Source organism: Apiospora hydei (assembly GCF_038363865.1).
Source record: "Apiospora hydei strain CBS 114990 chromosome Unknown utg000009l_segment0_segment0, whole genome shotgun sequence".
Taxonomy (NCBI): Eukaryota; Fungi; Ascomycota; class Sordariomycetes; order Amphisphaeriales; family Apiosporaceae; genus Apiospora; species Apiospora hydei.
In genome coordinates this window covers 6,175,383-6,188,865 of record NW_027117368.1, presented here as the reverse complement: position 1 = coordinate 6,188,865, position 13,483 = coordinate 6,175,383, and the positions used below count along the sequence as shown (strand labels likewise).

Below are 13,483 nucleotides of genomic sequence, written 5' to 3'. Positions count from 1 at the left end.
CGCAGTAGATACAAGTAGATTCGATGGGGGCCTTACTCATCGGCCGTTTGCGTTGTTAATGTAAATAAAGTGTTAAATGTGTAAATTTTCTATTGGGCGGAGTCGTACGAGAAAAGCGCACTTTTGGGACATTTCCACTCTCCAGCTGCTATCCCAACATCGCTTTGTACATCCCCTTTTCTGGGTATCAACAACATCCGATTTTGAGTCTATATGATTATACATATGTACAACTAGTTTTGTACAGAATTCCCCATCCGTGCATCAATTGGATCAGCCTTCAGCTGGGATGGGAGGGAACAGACTACTCTGTGCGCCTTCCCCAAAGGGGCACGGTAGAGACACCGTAGGCAGAATCGCTGTCAAATCGAGCATGGTCGAATGACCTCTGTCCCTGATCGACACCAAGACGGTCGAGGAGGCCGGCTGACTTCTCGGGCATGAAAGGTTGCAGCAGGATGCCAGCAACACGCAGAGCCTCCGCAGCGTGGTAGATGATCTGGTGGGCGGCTTCGACTTCGCCTCGCTTTACCAGGTTCCAAGGTTCAGTATGTTGCAGGAGTCGGTTTGCCTTGAGGGACGTCAGTTCTCATAGTCCACCCGCTGAATCAGTGAGACACTTACCTGGAACACCACTTCCATGATCTCCTTTAATGCACGACCTGGGTTGAGCTGCTCCTCGAAGAAATCCAACGCCTTTAGGCTCAGAGCGTCAGTCGCCTCTCGGAGCTCTGTTATTTCGGTCTGCATGGGCTCGCATTCCCCAACCAGCGCATTGTAGCCTCCCTCGTGGGCTTTTTGAATTATGCTTCGCACATTCCAAGCCTTGGAGCGAGTAACACGGTTCAGCAGCCCTCCTACTCCACCTTGTAGACCTCGCTTGTATCTCTCAACAATAAACGAGTTATCGTAATCAGAATCCTGGGATATGCCACCATTATAGATCATGAAGTATCGCATGGTATCGACGCCCCACCGATCAATGGCGAAAAAGGGGTTGACAACGTTGCCGATCGATTTGGACATCTTTCTGGAATCCATCATCCAGTGACCATGGCTCAGAACCCGCTTCGGGAGCGGCAGGTCAAGAGCAAGCAGCAGCCCCGGCCAGTATACGCAGTGGAATCGCACAATATCCTTACCAATAATGTGGACATCCGCTGGCCAACCGAGCGCATTCTCGGACCCAGGCGTCCACATAGGGTAGCCCGCCTTAGTGAGGTAGTTGATGAGCGCGTCAACCCAGACGTAGATAGTCTGGCTTGGGTCGTCAGGAACCGGGATGCCCCAGTTCAAGCGACTCACCGGGCGCGACACCGAAAGATCTTCGAGGTTGTTTTGCACCCAACTGACCACGTCAGCCATGCGACTAGCCGGCACCACCCATTGCGGGTTCTCCTTATAGAATTGAAGCAGCCTATCTCTCAGGTCGGTCAACCGAAAGTGGTAGTTCCTTTCTTCGGTCCATTCGACTTCATTTCCCGTCTCGATGGAGGCGATGAAGGGTTTCCCCGTCATAGAGTTGACTCTTTTTTCAACCATGTTCTCGGGGTAGAAGGCCTCGTCGCTCACGCAGTACCAGCCCTCGTGTTTCGATTCGTAGATGTAGCCGCGCTCACGTAAGCGGCCCCAGAAGAACTCGACCGTCTCTCGGTGGTCTGGGTCTGTGGTGCGAATGAAGTAGTCGTTCGACATGTTGGCTTTCTGGGCCAGGTCCATAAAGGTTTCGGCATTGCCATCGCAGAAGATCTTGGGCGGCACTTCCTGGAGCTCGGCAGCGCGCTGCACTTTCATCCCATGCTCGTCGGTGCCTGTGCAAAGATAGGCTTGCCGCCCCTTGAGCACCTCCCAGCGCTTGAAGACATCGGCAAGGACCATGGAGTAGAGGTGGCCAACGTGAGGGGCTAATACCAAATAATTGGCGACGTCAGCTTACCACAGCCCACAGCGTGTGAAGCAGTTTTCACAGCTTACCGGCATTGACATAGAAGATGGGTGTTGTCACATAATACGGCTTTGGCGCAGCATCAATCCTTCGCGCCGGGCTGCTGCTGAAGCTCCGCCGGTAGCTGGGTAAGGTGGTAGGTCGTAATGCGCCATTGCGTCTGCAAGAGAAACACACCCAGCCCGCCCGAATGGCTGTATGTAACGACGATCTGGGCAGCTTCAAAGCCGAAGCTGTCAGAAAGCCCTGCATTGTTGCGATGATAGCTTGGGTAAATGTAGCTTTCCCCAACTTCTACTAGTGATCCACTTGAAGCTTGAAATTGTTTCGATGTCGGAGCTGGCGATGGCACTTTCCCCGACACGCCGCCTAGCGTCATTAACTCAGGCAAGTAGGCGGCCCAAGCACTGTAGGCACTGTGCACTTAGTGGGTTCTGATCCTGACAGGCCTTCCGTGGGGCCCGCTGTATTTGCTGCTTCTGTCTGTCGTCCAGAACGTTTTTTCGGGGACCTATGTAATCGGGGACCGGCCCGCCCGCAGCAAAAGACTGCGAAGGGGAGGGGTTCGCTGCTACGTACAATCATCCCCGAGACAAATCCCCCCTTTCCCCCTGGCAGTTAATCTGGGAGATGCAAGACAAGAAGACAGCTGTCCGATTGAGATATATGTGAGTCAGATATAGATATGGCCATGTGTTACTAAACGAATATGCTGCAGAAGCGCATATTGCTTCAACGTCGGCTGTAACCTCGACTCCAACTCCCAAAGTTAATTCAACAAACCCATCCGCAAATGCTCACGATACGTCAATCGAAACTAGAGGCATTGGGATCGATCCGATTGGGAAAGCCGTAGTATAGTGAGTTCAATCATGACTCATGGCATCTTTTGATTGGGTCGAGGACTCTGTCAGGACGGGAAAGCCCACCAAGGTCTCACGACTAAGCTTACAGTTGGCCAGAGGTCATTCGAGTATTTGTTGCGTGACGGGCAACAGACGGGCGTATTTGGACGTACACACCTCAGGTACTGACTGATCGAACCCCAAACCTCCAAAACTGCCAGAGACGGCGACCAACTACTTACGTCGTGATGGGCTGCAGGGGCCCGTGGTGTTATATTTAATGAAGTGGGGTTCCCCCAACCCACGGGCTTTCTAATTGGCCAATCGTGACTGGCTGGGAGGACAGGACTCGCGTTCCGCGACGACGGTTCGGCATTACTGCTACACTGTACGGCTTGTACTGGGCGACTGGCAATTAACGGGAATTGCCCATTGGAGAAACGGCCGATCTGGCTGGAAGCGTGGCAGCGTGTTCAACAGTCGCAAAGGGGGGCTTGGCACCGCATTTTGTAGTCGGGTTCCTGTCCAACCCACCCAGTCATGCTGACCTATGTTTCTTACGTTGTTGTACAGACGGGAACAACAAACAACTAATAATAAGTGTCGTAATTACGTTCCTTCTCTCGCTTCTATACTACCTTTCTATTTACACGTTGTGTTATTCACTACACTAGAGCGAGTTATATTCACCGTCCAGTCAGTCTCTACCACTCAATAAATAATACTCCCGGTGGCTTCGGCAGATTCCAGTCCTTGGCTGTTGTTGGGCGCATCGCATCACCCACCACCTCTTCAACCACGGCACGACTAAGCTCTTGACTCGCGAGAGAAGGATCCCGACTACTGTTGATGCCGATCCAATACTGCCCTTTGCATTCACTTGCCTCTTCTATCTAATACATTGCACCCTGGCTGCCAAGGTAGACCTGCTGTGTCCCCTTCCAGGATAGCGGTGTTGCACGAGGCCGTTCTCCTATTTTAGACTTCGCTAGAACAAGATCTAGAACAACATCCTGCCAAATAGGTCATCCGAGGTCTATTGTCGTACTAAGGTTTGCTTCAACCAAGGGAACGGCATAAAGGCATTGTGACACCACCTGCCCCTCGGTTCTGGCTATCGCTACACGAATGACTTGCGTCCCAACCACGCCCGAGAGCGAAACTTCGGAAATGTCCAACGGCACCAACGGCACGATCGGCCTCCACGAGAGCATAGACAAGCTGCGGCTCAATGGGCACTTCTCCGGTAATGGTGTAGGTGTCGGTATAAACCCTACCAACGACCCCGTGAGAATAAAGATGGCCCGCAAACAATCAAGTCCCATGATGCCCGCCTTCATGGTGTCGGCCCCGGGCAAAGTCATTGTCTTTGGCGAACATGCCGTGGTCCACGGAAAGGTAAGACTATGCTGCATTGAAAGCTCCAGGCGCGTCTGCACTGCGCAACCTCTCAATTTTGTTGACTTTGGACCCTGCTAACACGTTCCTGCTTCATAGGCTGCCGTGGCCGCCTCGATATCCTTGCGATCATACCTCCTCGTCACGACTCTATCCAAATCTAGGCGCACACTGATTCTGCGCTTTCCCGACATCGATCTCAGCCACGAATGGAACATCGACGAGCTTCCATGGGATGCATTCCAGCACCCATCCAAGAAGAAGTACTACTACGACTTGGTGACAGCGCTTGACGACGATCTACTGGCAGCTCTTCGACCTCACCTAGCCAAAATCTCGCCGGAGAAGTCGGAGTCGGAGAGAAAGGTGCATCAAAACGCGGCTTTGGCCTTCTTATACCTCTTCCTGTCCCTGGGCCAGCCCAAGTTCCCAGGCTGCATGTACACTCTGCGGTCAACAATTCCAATCGGCGCGGGTCTTGGAAGCAGTGCATCCATCGCGGTTTGCATCTCGGGGGCTTTGTTACTGCAGTTGCGCACTCTCTCCGGGCCACACCCCGATCAGCCCCCAGAGGAAGCACGATTACAAGTGGAACGCGTGAACCGGTGGGCATTCGTCTTCGAGATGTGCATACACGGCAACCCGTCAGGCGTCGACAACACATGCTCCACGCAGGGTAAGGGTGTCGTCTTCCAGAGGCCCGACTATCAGCAGCCCTCGTTGGTTAAGCCGCTCTGGGACTTCCCAGAGCTGCCACTCCTACTAGTGAATACCAGGCAGGCCAAATCGACAGCCGTCGAGGTGGGCAAGGTCCAGAAACTCAAGGATACCCACCCGAACTTGGTGGGGTCGATCTTGGATGCGATCGACAAGGTTACGCACAGCGCAAACGAGGTGATCGAAGGGGATGGGTTCGACAGCCAAGACGAAGAGAGCCTCCGACGCATTGGTGAGCTGATGACGATTAACCACGGCCTTTTGAACTCGCTGGGAGTCTCGCACCCTCGTCTGGAAAGGATAAGAGAGTTGGTGGACCATGAGGGTATTGGGTGGACGAAGCTGACGGGTGCCGGCGGCGGTGGCTGCTCAATAACGTTGATGAGGCCTGGCGTCCCGCAAGAGAAGCTCCAACGGTTGTATGAACGGCTCGAAGAGGAAGGCTATGAGAAGTTCTCGACAACTCTGGGAGGCGACGGCATCGGTGTTCTCTGGCCGGCTGTTCTGAAGAACGGCCTTGACGAAGATGAGGAAGGTGGCATGGAAATCAACCTTGACAAGTTCCTGAGCGCGGAGGGTAATGACGGAGTTGAGAAACTGGTGGGTGTTCATAGTGGTGGTGCCGAGCGGGAAGGCTGGAAGTTCTGGCGTGTCGAGAGCCGTTAATGAGTGGACGCGAATGGGAGGCAGGAAGGACGAGTATTACATGAGAGAATGACTGCACAGCTTCCGTCTTAGCCTGGGCATGATGAGCCTGCGCTGATCGTTTTGATGTTTATGATTCGATGTGTTGTCTTGGTTACGACAAGTATCTGGAATCGGTATTCTGATTTATTTCTTCACGCTGCTGTACATACTGTTGACTAGAGCTATTATTATTACTACTTAGATACCAAGCATGCGGTACAATAAGAAGTTTTCGGCAGACTCGGGATATATTTCAAGTGACACTGCAGACCTTTATTTCAGCCAGCCAGCTGTCATGATTCCTACCTAATCAATGCGTAAATGAGCAGTCAGATCCAGTGATTGAAAGCGTTCTGGGTCATGTAAAGTATGTATCCATGTCGCTCGCTGGGTGGTTCCAAAATGACCATCCCACCCACATGCCACTCAACATCATAACCCCACCATAGAAATCGACGGATTCACGGTTGGAGGGGCTCCAACTCGCATAATCTCCAAGGCTGCGTTTCTTGGCCAAAATGCCACCTAAAAACAACAAAGGCGGCGCCAAAGCCAAGGACTCAAGTGGTGAGTCTTATTTAGGGGCAGATCATCGTCCAGGGGAGGAGCAGAATTGGCTGACATGTGCGAGAAGCAAAGCAAGAAAACGACGTTGTGAAGACCCAGACCGTTTTTGAGCGCGCCCAAGCCGCCTACGACCTGACCCGGCCGCCCTACGACAAGGAACGCGAAGAGCTCGGCGGCCTCCATGCGCTGTCGACCGTCGAGAAGACCGCCTACGCCAACTGGTTCTGCACCGCGCCCGACGAGCTCGCCTTCCTGAGCAAGAAGGCGCAGAAGGAGCTGTGGAAGCAAGTCAACGAGACGAACCGCCCGCTGCGACGCGGCCAGATCGACAAGCCCAAGCCGGACCAGTGGGGCAAGGACAAGCTCGGCCGGAACATTGGCGACTACACGGTCCAGCAGTACGAGCAGCGCATCGAGAAGCAGGGGCAGCTCACCTGCCTCAAGGCCCTCGGACGGTCCTTCGCCAGCAAACGGCTGTACGCCAGCAAGGGCCTCGTGGACAGCAGCACGGGCGAAGTATATAAATTGACGGAGGAAGACATCAAGGCTGAGAAACAGCACCGAAAGGAAATGGCGGCTCTCAAGAAAGACCTTTACGGCGAGAAGATGGGCCCGTACTCGACGGACCCGGAATGGGACGATGTCGTGCCCGTACCCCAGATGGAGCCGGAAGGCGCCCTGGCAGCCATTGCCTACCCAGAGGACTATGCCGAATGTAAGAGCTTCTGGCCCAGACAGTTGTTCCATGTTGAAAGGAGAACATCATGCTGACATGATTTCGTAGCAATGTCGTATCTGCGGGCGGTCATGGCCGCGAATGAGTACAGCCCGCGCTGCCTCAAGCTGACGGAACACATCATCTCCATGAACCCGGCGCACTACACCGTCTGGCTCTACCGCTTCGCCAACATCCAACACCTCGACATCCCGCTGCTGGACGAGATCGAGTGGCTGAACGGCGTCGCCCTGGACTATCTGAAGAACTACCAGATCTGGCACCACCGCCAGCTGCTTCTGGAGCACTACTACCCGACCATTGCGGGCTCGCCCGACGAGGTGAAGCGCTTCGCGCGCAGCGAGCGCGCCTTCATCATGGAGATGTTCGCCGAGGACGCCAAGAACTACCACGTCTGGAGCTACCGCCAGCACCTGACGCGCAAGCTCGGCATGTGGGAGAACGAGGAGCACGGCGAGCTCGACAGCATCGAGGGCATGATCAACGACGACGTGCGTAACAATTCGGCCTGGTCGCACCGCTTCTTCCTCGTCTTCTCGAACCCGCGCTACTCCACCCCGGACTCCCATGCAACCGAGGCCGACCCCAAGGTCCCCGCCGACATTATCGACCGCGAGATCAAGTACGCCCAGGCCAAGATCAAGCTCGCGCCCCAGAACCAGAGCCCCTGGAACTACCTGCGCGGCGTGCTGGTCAAGGGCGGCAGAGAGCTCGGCTCGGTGCAGGCGTTCGTCGAGATGTACGTGCAAAACATCGGGAACGAGGAGACGGAGCAGGTCCACAGCTCTCACGCGCTGGAGCAGCTCGCGGATATTTACGAGGAGGCCGGCGATAAGGAGAAGGCGGACCTGTGCTGGAAGCGATTGGGCGAGAAGTGGGACCGCATACGTCTCGGGTACTGGGAGTGGAAGCGGAGGTCGCTGAAGGCTGCCAGCAGCTAAAGACGCCAATCTCGGTTGCATGACAAGCGAAGTCGTGATCAGCTCTTGATATTGCTATGCATTTTGCTATGGGGAGCAGATCTAGCCCGCATTGCACTCGGACATATATTTTGCAGATGGCGCCGGCGACTTACTAGCAGCATGGCGGCACGATACAATATAGCTATAAATATGTAGGCACATAGTCGCAACGGATCTGGCAGATGAAAACGGGCGGTGCATGCATAGAGCATCACCGACAGTCGACGACTGCCTACTTTAGCTCGAGATGTACGTGGTACGCATTGGCAAAATATATATATATGAGAGATGAAATTGATGTCATTGCTGCTGGTGAATGAGTGAATGTCCTGGACAGTAAAGAGAGACCCGTATCTTGCTTTTTAGAGTCACGCCAACCCCTTTCCTCGTAGGGTATGCATTCCCAATCAGAATCACACGAAAAGGAGATATTGACGCTATACTTTGGTCTTCTGTTTCCTTCGCTTCAACCTCCCCTGGCCCCCTTTCTAAATCAGCGACTTGCACCAGACAGGTTCGCCAGGAACGAGGCCAACACAGCGACAAAGGCGCAGAGCCCGACCAGCGCGCGACCGTAGTTGGTCTCGAGGCACGTGATGACGACGACGAAGACGACGGTCGAGATGCAAGCGATGACAAAGGATTTCAACCTGTCGCGGTCGCGGTCGCCGTTGGTGTAGAAGTGCAGCAGGCTTACGGGGATCAGCAGCATCACGGCGCTGGCGAACGTGAGGATAAGCTTCTGCAGGAGCCGCAGGCGCCGGACGCGGACGTGGTATTCGACTACCTCGCTGCCGGTGCCGTCGGGGGCGGGGCGTCGGTTCTTTTCGCGCTTGTAGAAGCAGGGGAGGAGGATGCAGAGGGTTCGCTGTGGCGGGGGTTGGTTTTCAAAGGGTTCTTGTTCGTTTAGATGCAGTTTCTGACTTACTTGAACCCAGGGCCAGGTGCTGTACAAGATGCTCTCGAACCACTGGTGCACCGTATCGCGGTCCGTGTTGACGAAGTCGTCGCGCGCCCAGAGGTACTGGTGCGCGTCGCGGCTCGGTAGCTGCTCTCGGCTGAGTTTGAGGTAGTGTACGAGGTGCTGCTTGCGGGAGACGCGCCGCATGGACTGGAAGTCGTTGTTCATGTTGATGAAGTGATCTGCATTTTTTTACACACGGTTTGTGATCAGTAAGTCTGTCACTTATCTTGAATCACGAAGGCGGTACCACTGTTACGTACGGTATTCTTTGAAGATAGACTTTGCGTTGTCCATCAGGTGCGTCCTCTCTTCTCTGTGGTCCCTATTAAGACTCGATTCGATTCTCTGGTTAGAGGCAATGTGTTGGTTCTGTTGGATAGGGGTTGCATGCTGGGTAGTCTGTTCAGGGGCAGTATTCTGGTGTTGTCGGCCAGTCGCCGTGCGTTGCTGAGTCTGCTGTTGGCGGTGACCGCCGCAGCATCGGTCAAGGAACTCGTCGCGGTCAAAGGGCAGAAGCCCAAGTGTGCCATACGGTTCGTCTGCCTTGTCAATCTCGAAGAGCTTTTGCTCGAGACAGTCCAGTTCAACTTGGAAACTGACCAAGATGCGCTGCATCAGATTGCTGAACTTGCGATGGATGCCGGCGTTTGGGTAGAACATCTGATGCGAGGCAATCGCCGGCCAACCTTTTGGTGCCCGATCAACTATACGTCAACGTTAGGGGTAAATGTCAGATCGTTCATATTACATAGATATAATGTAGTCAGATAACATACGGACGTCTTCATCTGTGTAAAGATATGGGTGCTTGCTATCCTTTCCCCGCGCGTTCTCTACGAACGGACCCCCTGAATTGGTGTCCGGCTGGCAGGATTTTGGTGTGGCCATTGGCTGTAGCTCTCGGCCTCTGGGGGATTGGCTAAGCCCGGAAGGGGCGCTTGGGTTGGATTCGATATCCAGCATTGTCTTGGTGGTGCTTCTGGACTTGATGGACTGCATGGTTTTGTCTGCCAGAACATATTGACAATCTGGGAGTTTCTGTGCCTAGATATAATCGTACCTCGGAGGTATCCGCAGCCCGAGGCTGACAACGATACCCGTACAAGCGCCGGCAATGAATAGAGCGCGCTTGCTCTGAATAGTCATGACTAGCATGATGAGGCTCAAATCCAGGAGAGGGTGTACGAGGAATGGACGGCATGGACGCTGGTCATTCTTTCAAGCCAACAGTCGATGGTTACCAGACGTCCAGTTGGATGCGTGAACTGCATCGTTCGTTTCACGCCGACTCTCTGCATAGGGCCCGAACAGAGGGACTTCGGGGGCGGTATCTTGTCACCAATGATGACGCGGGAAGCTCGGGATGGTGTGCAGAGCACAGCAAACTGGACTGATTTGGGTCCCCAACATCAAATAAAGGCAAAGCGCCATTTCACCAAATTCAATAAGGCTGGCGCCATGCTGCATTTTCACTTGACGATGAGGTTGGCGATGGCGCTTAGGGGCGAGGAGTTGGACAACAGCCGTACGCCCCTTTTCACGCAAGGATTGAAATGGTGAAATTGAGTCAGGGGATTATGATAGACTCCACTCCTGATTAAGGTCTGATATAATAGACAGATGTGGTTTGGGGTTGTTTCTTTCTAATTTTACATCTTGCCTCTGGCGGTTCGATGTCTCCCAGCCGAGACCTTGTGGCTTCGCGAAAATGCGCTTGTAAGCATGTGTGCTCTGCTGCATACTTGACGATGGTAAGAAGGCTAGGGGCCATTGGTAAATGTCTCTGTGTCTCTCCTTTCCAACTTCACTGGCCCATATAAATTGTATATAACTTACGTCCCACCACAGCTCGCACCCTTCTTGACCGGCAGACCGACATATTGTGTGATTCGGTTTCGCCCCTTATTCGGCCAAGACATGCGCTCTCAATTAAAGCTCGCTACATATGGCCAAGATAGGCAGCGGGGTTCTCGCCCGCCCACCCGGGTTTCGAAACTATCCCGCTCCTTGCGTCCGTCGTGCATAGCTGAGGTCACATGGAACCATCTCGGAAAGACATAGCGAAGCACCCCGCCTTGCAGTTCCTCCGCGGCTGTTGCTACGGCTGGTGCTGCGATGACTACTACACTGCCCCATGGGGTCCCCGCGTCGATTTAAACCGATCACCCCCTCGGCACCGGGTTACTCAGAAACCCACAGCTTGCCATGAGCGTTGAAGTTCATAATGGGCATCTACACTGAGCTACCAAGCAACCTCAAGGAGGTCGACGTGATCATTGCCGGAGGTAAGCTCGATAACCACCATCCCAACATCAGCCAACTAAACAAATCGCTTTTTTCTACATGCAGGCGGCACGTCCGCCTGCGTCGTCGCCTCCAGACTGTCCGCCGCCGACCCGTCGCTCTCCGTCCTCGTCATCGAGAGCGGCCGCGACAACTACCAAGTCCCCGCCGTCACCCACCCGCTCCTGTGGCGGGGGAACTTCGCGCCGGACGGCCAACAGCGGCGCGTCTACCACTACGTAGCCCAGCCCGAGAATCAGCTCTCGGACCGCGCGTCCATCGTGACGGTGGGCAACACCCTGGGCGGTGGCTCGTCCGTCAACCTCATGATGTACATGCGGGCCCAGAAGTGCGACTTTGATTCGTGGAGGACGCCGGGCTGGACTTCGGACGAGTTAATGCCGTTTATCAAAAAGGTATGTACTCGGATGCCCCACACTATATTACGGTATAGATAGATCGATCAGCAAGATTAAAACAAAACTTCTTGGTGCAGTGGGAAACGTACCACGGCCTCGGCAACCCGGACGACCATGGCTACGATGGACCCGTCCAGGTCTCTAGTGGCACTTACCGCGCCGAAGTGGCCGAGGACGACTTCATCCAAGCCATGAAGCAGCTGGGCTACGACGAGCCCCCGGACCTCCAGAATTTTCACTCCACCGGGGTCTCGCGCATCAAGAAGTACATCTCCCCCGACGGCCGGCGCCAGGATGCGGCGCACGCCTACTTACACCCGCTATTGCGGGACGGCAAGCATCCTAACCTCCATGTCCTGGTCGAGACCCAAGTCGTCCGCGTCCTCTTCGACCGCAACCGACGAGCGTCTGGGGTCGAGTTCCGTCCCAATCCGGCGATCCAATCATCGGCCGAGACGTCCAAGGTCACTCGGTCCGTAGCGGCGAAAAAGCTCGTGGTCGTCTCCTGCGGGACCTTGGGCTCGCCTCCGATTCTGGAGAGATCCGGCGTCGGCGACCCGGCCGTCCTCGAGCGGGCCTGTGTGCCTCTCATGGCCGCATTGCCGGGCGTCGGCCACGACTTCCAAGATCATACCATCAGCCTGTACCCGTACAAAGCAAGCCTGCCGCCCGGCAGCACCGCGGACGGCGTGGACGACGGCAGCGAGGACATCCCGGCCCTTATAGCCAGCGGGGACCAGCGGCTGGGCTGGAACGGCATCGACGCGTCATCCAAGCTCCGGCCGACGCCGTCCGAGGTCAAGGCCTTGGGACCGGGCTTCGAGGCCGTATGGGACCGGGATTTCCGAGACGTCCCTAGCAAGCCGCTGGTCTCGATGCTCTTCCACGCGGGATCTCTGGTCTCCATGGCCACGTCTCCTGCCGAGACATCGGCCGACTCTGGCGAGAACAGGGTCATAGGTGGTCGGTCGCAAACTTCGGTGGGCTCTCAGTACTTTACCATTGATGTGTTCTCGTCTTACCCCTATTCCCGGGGCCACGTGGTAAGTATGCTATAAATAAAAAGCCTCTAGCAATGCCCCCAAGTTTGACATTGTCGGTTGACTAACACTGGTCGGCGCACGCACGTAACAGCATATTACTGGAACCTCGCCCGACGACGCCCTGGACTTCAAGACGGGCTACCTGAGCGACGAGGCCGAGTTCGACCTCAAGACGCACGTGTGGGCCTACAAGAAGCAGCGCGAGGTGGCGCGGCGCATGAAGAGCCAGCGGGGCGAGCTCGCCCTCCGGGTTCCCACTTTCGGCGCCGGCTCTGCCGCCGCCTTCTTCCCCTCCTCGTTCGATGAGGAGGGCGATGATGCTGCAACAACGGCCGAGAAGGAGGAGATCCGGTACGAGGCCCCGGACGAAGCGGTCATCGAAAGATGGCTCCGAGATAACATGTCGACGTGCTGGCATGGCCTCGGGACGTGCAAGATGGCGCCCCAGGAGGCGATGGGCGTCGTGGATGCGGACTTGGGCGTGTATGGGGTGCGAGGGTTGAAGGTGGCGGACTTGAGTATCGTTCCAGAGAACGTGGCTGTCAATACTATGAGCACGGCTCTGACAGTGGGCGAAAAGGCCGCGGATATCTTCATCCGGGAGCTGGGTCTTTCAGGGGCTTCCCAAGCCTGAAACTCGGTAATTACTAATAGGATAGTGTGAGTTAACGTAGTCGGAAATTGTTGAAAATTATATTTATGCTACTTCTGCTGACGAGGACAGCTTTGTGGTAGCAATGGCCCGCGCGCATCCAAGCACCCATCGGCTCGGGTGATAGCCCGACGAGGTCATGATCGCAGCCAATCAGACTTGAAAAATGGCCCTATATCGAACCTTGTCTTGGAACGATGATCGACCCCTCATCCGGAGTAGGCAGGTAGTCGAGTTAGTCGCCGTTGGCTGTGTGGTTATACAG

General features: G+C 55.1%; 5 protein-coding genes across 5 annotated transcripts; 3 read left to right on the top strand and 2 right to left on the bottom strand.

Moving 5' to 3' along the window:
• Window positions 1-304: 304 nt before the first annotated feature.
• On the bottom strand, window positions 305-2,197 carry PG997_013752 (methionine--tRNA ligase; the record flags this gene model as incomplete). The annotated part of the gene is made up of 3 exons (XM_066818066.1): window positions 305-571; window positions 625-1,904; window positions 1,975-2,197. 3 exons carry the CDS (start codon window positions 2,195-2,197, stop codon window positions 305-307), a joined length of 1,770 nt encoding a protein of 589 aa, XP_066663758.1.
• Window positions 2,198-3,960: 1,763 nt separating this feature from the next.
• Window positions 3,961-5,571, top strand: PG997_013751 (mevalonate kinase; the record flags this gene model as incomplete). The annotated part of the gene is made up of 2 exons (XM_066818065.1): window positions 3,961-4,188; window positions 4,288-5,571. The coding sequence occupies 2 exons, from the start codon at window positions 3,961-3,963 to the stop codon at window positions 5,569-5,571; spliced, it is 1,512 nt and encodes a 503-aa protein (XP_066663757.1).
• A 539-nt stretch (window positions 5,572-6,110) lies between these two features.
• PG997_013750 (prenyltransferase alpha subunit) lies at window positions 6,111-7,836 on the top strand (the record flags this gene model as incomplete). Its single annotated transcript, XM_066818064.1, has 3 exons — window positions 6,111-6,159; window positions 6,227-6,874; window positions 6,944-7,836. The coding sequence occupies 3 exons, from the start codon at window positions 6,111-6,113 to the stop codon at window positions 7,834-7,836; spliced, it is 1,590 nt and encodes a 529-aa protein (XP_066663756.1).
• A 514-nt stretch (window positions 7,837-8,350) lies between these two features.
• PG997_013749 (uncharacterized protein) lies at window positions 8,351-9,820 on the bottom strand (the record flags this gene model as incomplete). Its single annotated transcript, XM_066818063.1, has 3 exons — window positions 8,351-9,000; window positions 9,082-9,525; window positions 9,598-9,820. The coding sequence occupies 3 exons, from the start codon at window positions 9,818-9,820 to the stop codon at window positions 8,351-8,353; spliced, it is 1,317 nt and encodes a 438-aa protein (XP_066663755.1).
• A 1,225-nt stretch (window positions 9,821-11,045) lies between these two features.
• PG997_013748 (uncharacterized protein) lies at window positions 11,046-13,200 on the top strand (the record flags this gene model as incomplete). Its single annotated transcript, XM_066818062.1, has 4 exons — window positions 11,046-11,106; window positions 11,171-11,520; window positions 11,559-12,566; window positions 12,658-13,200. The coding sequence occupies 4 exons, from the start codon at window positions 11,046-11,048 to the stop codon at window positions 13,198-13,200; spliced, it is 1,962 nt and encodes a 653-aa protein (XP_066663754.1).
• Window positions 13,201-13,483: the final 283 nt, after the last annotated feature.